Source organism: Oryctolagus cuniculus, chromosome 18 (assembly GCF_051225735.1).
Source record: "Oryctolagus cuniculus isolate XC-2025 breed Fujian yellow rabbit chromosome 18, ASM5122573v1, whole genome shotgun sequence".
NCBI classification, from domain to species: domain Eukaryota; kingdom Metazoa; phylum Chordata; class Mammalia; order Lagomorpha; family Leporidae; genus Oryctolagus; species Oryctolagus cuniculus.
The window spans coordinates 1,279,595-1,291,744 of NC_142884.1; the positions used below are offsets into that span (position 1 = coordinate 1,279,595).

At 43.4% G+C, this 12,150-nt stretch overlaps 1 protein-coding gene across 1 annotated transcript; it reads left to right on the forward strand.

The window, feature by feature from the left end:
• Positions 1-4,110: 4,110 nt before the first annotated feature.
• On the forward strand, positions 4,111-5,052 carry ORYCUNV1R1608 (vomeronasal 1 receptor oryCunV1R1608). Its single transcript, NM_001167295.1, is given in 1 exon segment — positions 4,111-5,052. A coding segment is annotated over 1 exon segment (942 nt).
• Positions 5,053-12,150: the final 7,098 nt, after the last annotated feature.

A 12,150-nucleotide genomic window follows, 5' to 3' on the forward strand; every position in this document is an offset into this window, starting at 1 on the left:
TTATCTTCCTGGACTCTTTATTGAGACATTGTGATAACAAAGTCTACTCTCAGGTTTACTTAATTGACGAAATACATGAAATGAACTCCTAAAGATATGTCTAGCTAGTATAGGAATTGCAAAAAAAACTTCAGTGGGAAGAATGCTGTCTTTATGTCTCAAAGGACAATTCTGCCTCAGCCAACTGGAAAAACCCAGAGGGGAAATAAGCAAAGCGTCTCAGGGTGTCACTCGTGCCATCCTTGCAGACAGGGTCTTTCTAAATGAGGCTGTGCACAGCAGATTCCACTGTGACTGAAGAGCATACAGCTCAGAAAGGTTCTTTTGGACAAAGTAGAGCAGAACATGTTGCCACAGAAGGCTGGAACTTTTTCTCTGCTTATAAGAAGCTCATGGGCAAAAGATGTTCATTTTGAATTCCTGAAGTTTCACGGTAGCCAGAAATAAGTAAATATAATATCATTCACATTTTACAAAGATGTAGAAAATGTTAATAACCCTTAAAGCTCTTATGAGGCACTAGTTTATGTATCCAGAGATAGATGAGGCAGGCATAATGAAAGGAAGGCATGTTGTAACACATGAAAAAGACGAGATGAGAAGGACAGATGAGATAAGGGCATTAAGGTGTAGGGAGTGAGAGAAGGAACCCAAGCACAGGGCCCGGTTTTGTTTCTAGCCAACCTGAGGGTTTTGTCTCCCGTTTCTGATTACATGAACCTCTCAGAACTATGCACAGTTGCAGCCTTGAGGAATGATGAAAATGAGGGGCACGATCAAAGAGAACTGCCAGCATGTTAGTCATGAATCAGGACAAAGTCAACAAACTGCTATTGAGGGCTGGCATTGTGGTGCAGCTGGTAAGACTTTGCCTGGGACTCTGGCATCCCCTACAGAGGCACCGGTTGGAGTCTGGGCTCCTCTGCTTCCAATCCAGCTTCCTGTTAAAGTGCCTAAGAAAGCACAAGATGGCCCAAGAACTTGGTTCCTTGACACCATGTGGGAGACTGGATGGGGTTCCAGGACCTGGATTCATGCTGTCCTGCCACAGCCATTTCTGCCATGTGCAAAGTAAACGGCAGATGGAAGTTACCTTTGTGTCTGAGTCTCTTCCTCTCTCTGTTATTCTGCCTTTCAAATAAATAAATGATTTTAAGAAAACACACAGAAACCTTCATTCACTGTTTCAATAAACCTATGTTAAGTACAGTGGGCCTGTCTTATCAAGGAATTAGGAACCCTCCCAAATCAAGTTTCTAGGTGGAAACCAACAGAAATTTGTTTTTTGTTTTTTGTTTTTTTTAAAAAAGCCTTTCAAAGAATAGCTATGTTAACTGTTTTCTTTTTCTTTCTTTTTTTTTTTTTTTTTTGCCAGGCAGTTAGATAGTGAGACAGAGACAGAGAGAGTTATAGACAGTGAGAAAGTAACAGAAAGAAAGGTCTTCCTTCTGTTGGTTCACTCCCCTAATGTCCACTATGACCGGCGCTATGCCGGTCCGAAGCTAGGAGCGGGCTTCTTCCTCCCTGTCCCCCATGCTGGTACAGGGACCCAAGCACTTGGCCATCCTCTGCTGCCCTCCTGGGCCACAACAAAGAGCTGAACTGGAAGAGGAACAACTGGACAGAACCGGAACCCAAAACAGGACTAGAACCCAGAGTACCGGCACCACAGGTGGAGGATTAACCTAGTCAGCCACGGCGCTGACCATGTTAACTGTTTTCTGTACCCTCCCCATAAATCAGAACCTGATTTACATCAGCTCCTTCACAAACTGCTATCTTTTGTTAAGAGATTGAGCATCTTTTTGTTATGTCTGTTGTTTTTTGTGATAGCATTTCTGAATTTGCACAATAATCTCATAACAATTATTTTTAATATTATACAATTTAGCTAATAAGATGCATAGGTATAAAGTAACAAGCTATGTAGAAAGAATCGATTTCCTAATGGGTGTAGAGACTAAAGGATTGGTATTATTCTCTGAAGGACTGTGGCCTCAATCTGAACAGGATTTTATTTTTTATAATGTACCTGCCTATCTAAAGATTTTGTTTATCCTGCTTACAGTCTGTTGAGCAATGGGTTTTGTTGAAGTGGCATGTTTCTTCCCTATGCTTAGCACATTTGCCATCTGTTCATATATTTCCACTTCCAAGTTCTTTCCTTTTTCACTTCTGTGCACTTTAATCAATTTTATGGTAGTGCTTGAGAGAAATTATTGTGTGTTTTATTTGATGGCTAAATTATTGTCTGCATTCTGTCTCTCCCTTCTCCTTTTCCTATCAAGAGGTCACTCATTCCCAGGGATTTCTCCCTTCTGTTCCAGACAGAGTATTCTTAGCTTGGCGGGAAAAAAGTTTATAGTCATGAAATGCAATAGTAACTTCAAAACTAAAAATATTCATCCTAGAATCTTCTGCTGCCTTGAAGCTCTTTCTTAGTTTTGCAGCTGGTTCTACACTTTCCCAGTCTTCCTTCCTCCTTACCTACCAATGGTTTATTTTCTGGTTCTGTTGTAAGATCCTATTTCTTTGTCCACATCAAGAATAAGAACATTTCTCTAAATTATCTCTTCTAGGTTTTGCTGCCTCCCCACAACACATCCTCTGTCATCACTGGGCCATCTTTCCTGTAAAAGACAAATTTTGGAGATCACATCTCCATCCTGGATACTAGGCTCTGAAGAAAATGACTGTGTACCAGGATAGTGAGGTTGGATTGCTGAAAACATTATACTTCTTGACAAAGGTGACACTGGAGTGCTAACGTGAGCTTCTGCACATAGAGGGACGATGCGTGCTAAGGCAGATAAGAAAGTCCATGTTTATTTCTCAGTCTGATTGTCCATGAGAGCATTTCAGACCTGGAAAGCCCAAACACTGTGGTAAAAAATGTTCTACATGAAGGATCTCTGTGAGTGAGACCCCAGCAGAAAGAAGTGGCCATCAAAGAAGGATGTGCTTTTCTCTAAAGGAGGAGAGAACTTCCACTTTGCTTATGGCCTTGTCTAAATACTGACAGAGTTTGTGCACTCCAAAGGCTTTCACAGCCTAGGCAGCTCTTGTCAAGACCCTCGAGTAGTCACTGACATCATACATAAAAGAGTGTTAATTGTTAAATTAACAACACTGTGTATGAACTGCCCATGCAGGACATCTGTCCTCAACAAGTTATATTTATGAGAGCTAACTGTAAAAATAGTTCACACTTTTTGTGTGTTTGTTTTATATGTGTGTGCACATTGTTGTAATCTTTACTTAGTATAGAGTTGATCTTCTGTGTGCAAAGTTAATTAAAAATGAATCTTAATGGAGAACCTGACTGGGAAGGGGAAAGAGAGGAGGAGAAGCGTGGGAGAAGGGGTGGGAGGGTGGGTTGGTGTTAAGAATAACTATATTCCTAAAATTGTACCTATGAAATTTGTAACCTTAAAGAGCAAATTAATTAAAAAATAAATTTAGTGTTACTTATGATACTAAATTTTGAATTACTCCTCTACATATAAAATGAAGATACTAGGATTCCATACAAATGAAATCATTTAATGTTTTTTCTTCATAATATTTTATGTTTTAGTTGGCATGAGCTATTCATGCTTTCAATATTTGCTTTCAAATATTTGCTGTGAGAGTATCATTGTACCTTTGGGGCCAATGAAATAAGAGAGAATCTTTGGCTTCACTGTTCTAACATACCACTGCAATTAGAATATATAATTAAATGTGATAAATAATTATTTGGTCACCCATATTGTAACTTGAATTTCTGCACTTTCATACAAATACCAGAATAATTGGTTAGTTGGCAAAGGAACATTTAACCAAAACACCACAAATAGACAAGAAAACAATATATCATATAGGAACAAGGTGAATATGGATGAAAAGTCTTAGAAAAATCTGAAATAGCCATGTGAGAAGATATACTCAACCAGCATCCCAATGTCTCTCAAGAAAATACAAAGAATGTATTCTTCTAGAAGGCATTACTGAGTGCGAAAAAAATGGGTAGAAGTAAGAAATGAACTTAAGCTTCCTTGATGAACTACATTAGCTCCATTTCTTTCTAGGACTCACTGGCTTTGTGTGAACTACTGCCCTTGTGACTGCATGCCATCCAGGGCTCTGACCATGGGAATCATCTTTGTCTCTCAGACAGGAGTCGGATTCCTAGGAAACATCCTGCTCCTTCTCTGCTATGGCTTCCTTTCCTGCACTGGACGAGGGATAAAGCACATGGATTTGATTCTCCATAACCTAATTGTAGCCAACTGCTTGGTTCTGCTCGCGAGAGGCATTCCTCAGACCATGGCAGCTTTTGGGCTGAAATATTTCATGGACGATTTTGGATGCAAACTAGTTTTCTATGTTCACAGAGTGGCCAGAGGGGCGTCTCTGAGTGCAACTTCTCTCCTGAGTGGCTTCCAGGCCATCACAATCAGCCTTAGCAGCCCCCAGTGGATGCAGCTCAAGGTCAAAGCCCTCAAATCCATTCGACTTTCCATTCTGCTCTGCTGGACCCTTCACCTGTTGGTGAATAGTATTGTTCCTATGTATATTACAGCAATGAGGGAGAGCAGCAACCACACAGAGAAAAAAGACTTAGGGTTCTGCTCTGGCGTAATTATTGACAGAAATATATCCTTATTGCATTCAGTGATGTTTTCCTTCACTGACGTGTTGTATTTGGTGTTGATGATTTGGGCCAGTGGCTGCATGTTGATCATTTTGTACAGACATAAGCAGAAGGTCCTACACATTCACAGCAAAAGCCTCACTCCCAAATGCTCCCCGGAGACAAGAGCCACCCACAGCATCCTGATGCTAGTGAGCACATTTTTCTGTTGTTATGCACTGTCTTCCTTCTTTACTTTCTATATGTCCCTCTTTGATAAACCCAGCTGGTGGCTGGTGAATACCTGTGCCCTTATGGGTTCATCTTTCCCCTGTGTTAGCCCCTTTGTGCTCATCAGCAGAGACCCCCGTGTCTCCAGGCTGTGGTATACCCACGGCACAAAGATCAGTGATCTCTATAAGTGGGTCAGAGCATGAAAATGCTAGAGGGCCAGTGCTGTGGCACAGCAGGTAAAGCCACCTGCAGTGCCTGCACCCATATGGGCACCAGTTAGAGTCCTGGCTGCTCCACTTCCGATCCAGCTCTCTGCTATGGCCTGGGAAAGCAGTGGAAGAAAACCAAGTCCTTGGGCCCTGCAACCACATGGGAGACCTGAAGGAAGCTCCTGACCTGCGGCTTCGGATCAGCACAGCTCTGGCCTTGTGGCCAACTGGGGAGTGAACCAGCGGATGGAAAAACTCTCTGTCTCAGTCTCTCTCTCTCTTTCTCTCTCCCTCTTTTCTTCTCCTTCTCTGTGTGTAACTCTGACTTTCAAGTAAATAAATGGATCTTTACCAAAAAAAAGAGAGAAATGTTCGAGACTGAATATTGTCCATTTATCAATTCATCCATATATATATATATACACACACATACATATATATACATATATACATATATATAATATAGCAATTATTATGGCTGGACCGAATCAGAAACAAGATAGAAAGACTGAACTTGATCACAAAATTATTTGTCACTTAGGAAATAGCCCAGCATAAATCATGGAAGGGTTTCTTATTTCTGCTCTGCAGTGCTCACATGTAATAAGGGGCATAGTAGAATTGGGTGCTTTTCTCTCAGTCTTTGTCCTTATGTGCCCTTTCCTCCTTACAAGGCCTACTAAATCTTCCCTTAGCTCTGCTATCCTTTAAAAATCTGTACTTGAGACATTATGATAATAAAGTCTACTCTCAGTTTTATTTATTTGATTTAATACATAAAATGAACTCCTAGTCTCCATATTTTCCTTGAGATCACTATATGTCAAAAATATGCTGGAGTCTAAAGTCAGCTGATGTGTGTGTCAGGTGTACTTCCTGCCTTACAGGAGCTTACACTTTGGACTGTGGAGATACACAAAGAAAGAGCTGTTGTGTGATGAGAACTCCAGAAGAGGAGACCCCAGGGTGCTCCATGGAGGTAAGAGACTGAATATGCAGCCAGAGGACAGCCATTCCGTACCCTAATATAGAACTCGGACTTGCAGCAACCCAGTTCAGCAAGCCAAATGACAGTCTCTGTAGCTACCAGCCTCACGTGGCCAAGATTTATCAATCACTAACTGCTGCCCTAATTGTATCCCCACTTCATACTTACTTCAGACCAACTGAAGAAAGCCAAACATGCCACCCTCACCGATCAGTTTCTCCCAGCTCCTTGTGACCCCACCTTTAATCAGCACAACATTTCCACTATGAAACATTCTGACTCCTCTGCCTGCTACTGGGTCTCTGCCAAATGCAAACCATCATGGCTGACTTCCTTGAATAAACAGCCAGTGCCTGTTCTCCATGGGGGTAAATTCCATAAGGTAGGGTGAGTACAGCTTGGGTCAGAAGGGAATAAAGAGTAAAAGACTTAGGGGTCAGTGCTGTGGCATGGCAGGTGAGGCTGCCACCTGTGGAGCCAGCATCCCAAATGGGCGCCAATGGGAGTCCCAGCTGCTCCACTTCCCATCCAGCTCTCTTTTATGGCCTGGGAAAGCAGTGGAAGATGGCCCAAGTCCCATCAGCAAGAGAGACCTGGAAGAAGCTCCTGGCTCCTGGCTTTGGATTGGCCCAGCTCTGGCCATAGTGGTCATCTGGGGAGTGAATCAGGGGATGGAAAAACTCTCTCACTCTCTCTCTCTCTCTGTTTCTGATAAATAAATAAATCTTAAAAAAAAAAAGAGTAAAGGACTTAAATGGGATACACACAAGGCACGGCAGGGAAAGAAAATAGCTTTATTGAGTGAAATAATGTGTGCAGATCCAGACAGGACGCAGCCTGGGGCTCACTGTTATTTTATGAGTCTCGTGGTGCACTGGATACAGAGCCTTGTGTCATCCATTCTCAGAGCATAAATCCCCACTGCCAGCCTCCTTCACTTAAACCCCGCCTAGACCCAACTGCTTTGACATCTTGTGATTCTAATAGCGTAAATCCTTCACATTCTCCCTCTGAATCAGACTCTTCTCATCTTCCGTCTGCTCCTTTCTGCTTCATAAATGTGGTAAATTATGTTCAATACACTCTTTTTTGGTTGTTGTTCAGTAAACTCTTACTTCAGCTTTTGCTATAATTTATACTTATTTCCCTCACCAAGTAAATTTCCAATTTTCTAGTTGCTTCATACCTACATTGAGGCAGCTTTGTGTGGTTCTAAAGTATCATCTAACTAGATATCACCTCATACCTATTAGCATGGTTACTATTTTTAAAAAAAAACATAAAATAACAAATGTTAACAAGAAGATGGAGTAACTGGAACCTACTGTGCACTATTGGTGGGAACATAAAATGGTTCAATGGCTATGGAAAACTGTGGCAGCTCCTTAAAAGCATCAAAATAGAATTTCCATTTGATTCAATGATTTCATATATATATGAATTCCATATATATTTCATATATATATATTTAGAATATATATATATATTTAGAATATATATATATATATATATATATATATATCAAAGTACTGAAAAATTGAAAAGGTATTTAGGGGCCAGTGCTATGGCATAGCGGGTAAAGCTGCCGCCTGCAATACCGGCATCCCATATGGTGCCAGTTCGAGTTTCAGCTGCTCCACTTCTGAACCAGCTCTCTGCTATGGCCTGGGAAAGCAGTGGAAGATGGCCCAAGTCCTTGGGTCCCTGTACCTGCATGGGAGACCTGGAAGACGCTCCTGCCTCCTAGCTTCTGATCAGCTCACCTCTGGCCACTTTGGCCAACTGGGGAGTGAACAAGCAGTTGGAAGATCTCTCTCTCTGCCTCTCATTCTCTCTCTGTGTAACTCTGACTTTCAAAGAAATAAATAAATCTTAAAAAAAAGAAAAGGTATTTGTACACATATGCTCATTAGCAGAATTATTCACAATACATAAAATGTGGAAGCAATCCAAGAGCCCACTGATGGGTGAATGGGTAAATAAAATGTAATATATACATACAATGTAAAATAGTATGAAGATTCCAAAAATAAAAATAAAAATACTTCTATATGACCCAGCTATTCCAGTTCTTGGAATATATCCAAAGGAAATAAAGTTAACATATGAAAAGATATCTGTACTTCTGAGTTTACTGCAGCAGTATTCAAAATAGCAGACATGTGGAATCAACCCCAGATGCCCACCAATTCATAAATGAACAAAGAAAATGTGGTATATACACACAAGGGATTATTATTCATCCATAAAAACAATGAAATCCTGAAGCTGGCAACAAATGGATGGAATTGGAGTTCACAGTGCTGAGTGAAATAAGCCAGGCCCAGAAAAACTGGGCTGTGATCATCTCAAAGACGTCAGGATACATCCAGGTATTGGTGGTTCAATGACAACACATGTCTCAATAAAACACTTCTCACACTAAATGCACTTGTATGGCTTTGAGCCTGTGAAAACACTCCAGTGGTGTTTAAGGATTTGTACCTACAGAATCCCCCACAGGCACTGCAGTCATATGTCCTTTCTCTGCAGTGAATTTGCTGGTGCCGAGCTAGTATGTATTTGCAGCTGAAGGTCCCCACATCTGCTACATTTGCTACACTCAGCACTCTTTCTGTAGCAGACTTCATTGTGCAGAAGTTTGTGTCCGGTACTGAAGCTATTTTGCATTTACCTCATTGGTAATGATTTTTTTTTCCCTATGTTAAAAGACTCCTCACAGTTAATGCTACCGCATTGCTTCTCACTGCTGGGAGTGGCCTGGTTGTGCAGAAGGCTGAAGTGCCTGGAGTTATTTCAGACCTCCCCACAGGTAAAGGGCTGCCTTATCACACTGAACTCTGCAGCTCTTCACAAACGCAGCCCTGTCCATGTGCACTTGACAAGTTTCTCTCCACTATCACCCTGGAGCAGGGCAAGGTTTCACTAAACCAGAAGTCTCTTGATGCCTCACCTAAGTACAGGTTCTACCCAGAGGATTTTGCTTAGAGTACAGGCAACTGCAACATGTCTGTCATGGCTGTGACACGTGTGTGACACGTGTGCCAGGGGCCGAGGTCTGGTGGGTGGACCTGCCCTTGGAGTTCTGACCTGTGATGCTCCCTCTGCAGATTCTGTTGATGAAGGAGAGGCAGGTTTTGGTGGCAGGGAGACATACCACCAAAAATGTGGCCAACACCGAAGACTGCTCATGGGAATGCTTCTTGGACTCGGGAGCCAGCAGTCTGAGGACAGGGTCTCTAACGATCACAGCATGGATGAGGCCCCACTGGAAAAGGACACAGAAATGGTTCACCTTTCAGAGAGGAGAGCAGGTGTCCAGCTGCTTGTCTGCTGATATAATGAGTATGAGGCACAGAATTACTGGTAGCTAGACCCAGGGAAATCCAAAAGGACTCGGGTACCTGGATATGTGCCCAGCTCACAACACTGACGTAAAGGTTGATATTAGACAACACTGAAGAAGCTACTGGGGAGGCAGGAGTGATACAGGCCAGAAAGGTACAAGAGTGAGTTATTGAAAGCTACAGATGAAATATGGCAGTTCAGGAAAATGTCAAGCCACCCTGCAATGCTAGTTGTGCAACTACATGGGGCTGCCTGATACAAGCCCTAAGAGAAAAGAGTAGAGAGATAAGATGTGAGCAGGGCTCAAAGAACTTGGCACACAATAAACCACAGATAATAAAAATAAGACTACAATAATAAAATCTTGAAGGAAAACATTTCAAGAAAAGCTCTTAGGACATGTAAGTCATAACCAGAATGAACAACACCTGCGACTCCTGACATAGGTAAAAATGGAAATGTTAGCTGAAGTACAGTGGTCCCTCGGGTCTGGACAGAGGCATCTTGCCAGCGAGAGGGCCAGAAGGGTCCACCACACTGACTGCAAGCTTCCTGACGCTCGGATACTTTCCTGAACACATGGACCCAGCAGAGATGTTGGGACAGGGCTCAAAGCTTGTCACAGCACCCACAGACCTGTACCCTTCAGCACCGCATGCCCATTTCATTAGCAACCAATGTCCTGGTGAAGGCTGATTCCTGATGAGGGAACCAGAGACCATCCTCTCCTCCCTCTGTGACATGTGCCAGGAAAGTGGTGACTTGAGTAGAGCTCAGAGTCCCCCAGTGCTAAGGACAGTAAGGACTGCCTCTGGGACACAGGGAAAGACAGCAAAGGACACTGGGAGAAATATGAGTGGCTTCCAGGAGATGCTATCAGGGCCAAGTTCTCCAGCATCACAGTGTGGTACAGGAGTCTCCGAGTCTCAGCCAGCAGCTGCCGCTCCTCAGAGTTACATGGCCTTGCCATGATCAGGACATTCCATGGTCAGCTTCTTTCTTAAGAATGCCAGTGTTGGCCAGTGCCACGGCTCAATAGGCTAATCCTCCGCCTGCAGCGCCAGCACACCGGGTTCTAGTCCCGGTCGGGGCACCAGATTCTGTCCCAGTTGTTCCTTTTCAGTCCAGCTCTCTGCTCTGGCCCAGGAGTGCAGTGGAGGATGGCCCAAGTGCTTGGGTCCTGCACCCGCATGGGAGACCAGGAGAAGCACCTGGCTCCTGGCTTTGGATCAGCATGGTGTGCTGGCTGCAGCGCGCCAGCCGTGGCAGCCATTGGGGGGTGAACCAACAGAAAAAGGAAGATCTTCCTCTATGTCTCTCTCTCACTGTCCACTGTGCCTGTCAAAAAGAAAGAAAGAAAGAAAGAACCCCAGAGTTTACAGATGCTCATCCTTCCTTCCTCATTTTCTTCATGCCCATCTCCCCATCTCATAGGAGATACCAGGTCCCAGTGCCATGGGTGCCCACCCTGTCCTCATGGTCTCATTGATCACTGGGCCCTCCCACTACAACAACAGGCAGGTGGACAAATATTTAAGCCCAGAACCAGGCACACAAAGAAGCACCCCCTCTCACTAGGCAATTTTCCTGGAACACCACAGATTGTAATTCCTAGATACAACCAAGGGTCTGGGTTTATCTTCCATCCTTATGTTCTCAGTGACATAAAACCCTTGAACACCCCTTTCTCCACCCAGCACACCACTCTTTCTACCACACTTCCCTCACATAGCTGCATTCCTAGTCCCCCTCTCCACCATCCAAACTGGCGGCATCTCCATGGCTTCTGACATGTCACTTAGCACTACTCATCCACAGATGCTTGCAAATTCAAACAAGATTCAGGACTACCCAGAGCCATGATGGTCCCCACTGTCAGACACAGCCCTGAATCCAACTGTAAGGGTCTCTCTGCCTCACTCTGTTCCTTACTTTAACTTCCACAGTAAGAACCATCAGCAGATTTCAGAAACCCATTGTCCATTCTAACTTGTCATTCAATTATCACTATCTGCCTTCCTCTCCTCCTAACCCGAATCCACAACCTTGGCTGAATGACCCTCTACCCCACATATAGTGACCCTTTCAAATGACCACTTGTGCCCCTAATACAACCTACTCACCAGACACAACAAATATCGTGATAAAATCCCTACAGGTCTACAGAGCAGCAAATAAGATGATATCCTTGTGAGCCTCCACATCTATATCATGCTTGCTCATGGCTCAGAAGCTATGGACACCCACAAGGTCATCCTCTTTCCCACACTGTGCAATGGCCACTTCTCTTCTGTATCTGTATTTCTGACATCTACAGTGCTCATCCAGGTACCCAGCTATGATACAGTTGTGGCCTCCATCGCTCCCCTTCCTCACCTTCTAAGAACATTAATATCATTAATAGGAATCCCTCTACTGATTGTGACCCCATACTTTTATGAGCTGAATGTCTGTGTCCTCCTAAAGTTCATATATTGAAGCACTAACACAATAAAGTCCAATACAATGTGATAGTATTTAGAGCAAGTACCTTTGAATGATAAATTTAGAATAGGTCAAGAATGTGAAACCCTCGGACTGACAGTGTTGCAGTGAGTTAAGCTGCTGCTTGCAATGTCAACATCCCTCGCCAGAGTGTAGGTTTGAGTCCAGATGCTTTGCATCTGATCTGCTAATGGGCCTGAAAAATCAGGAGATGATCCAAGTACTTGGGCCTGTCACCCATGCAGGAGATCAGGATGGTGTTCCTGGCTCTT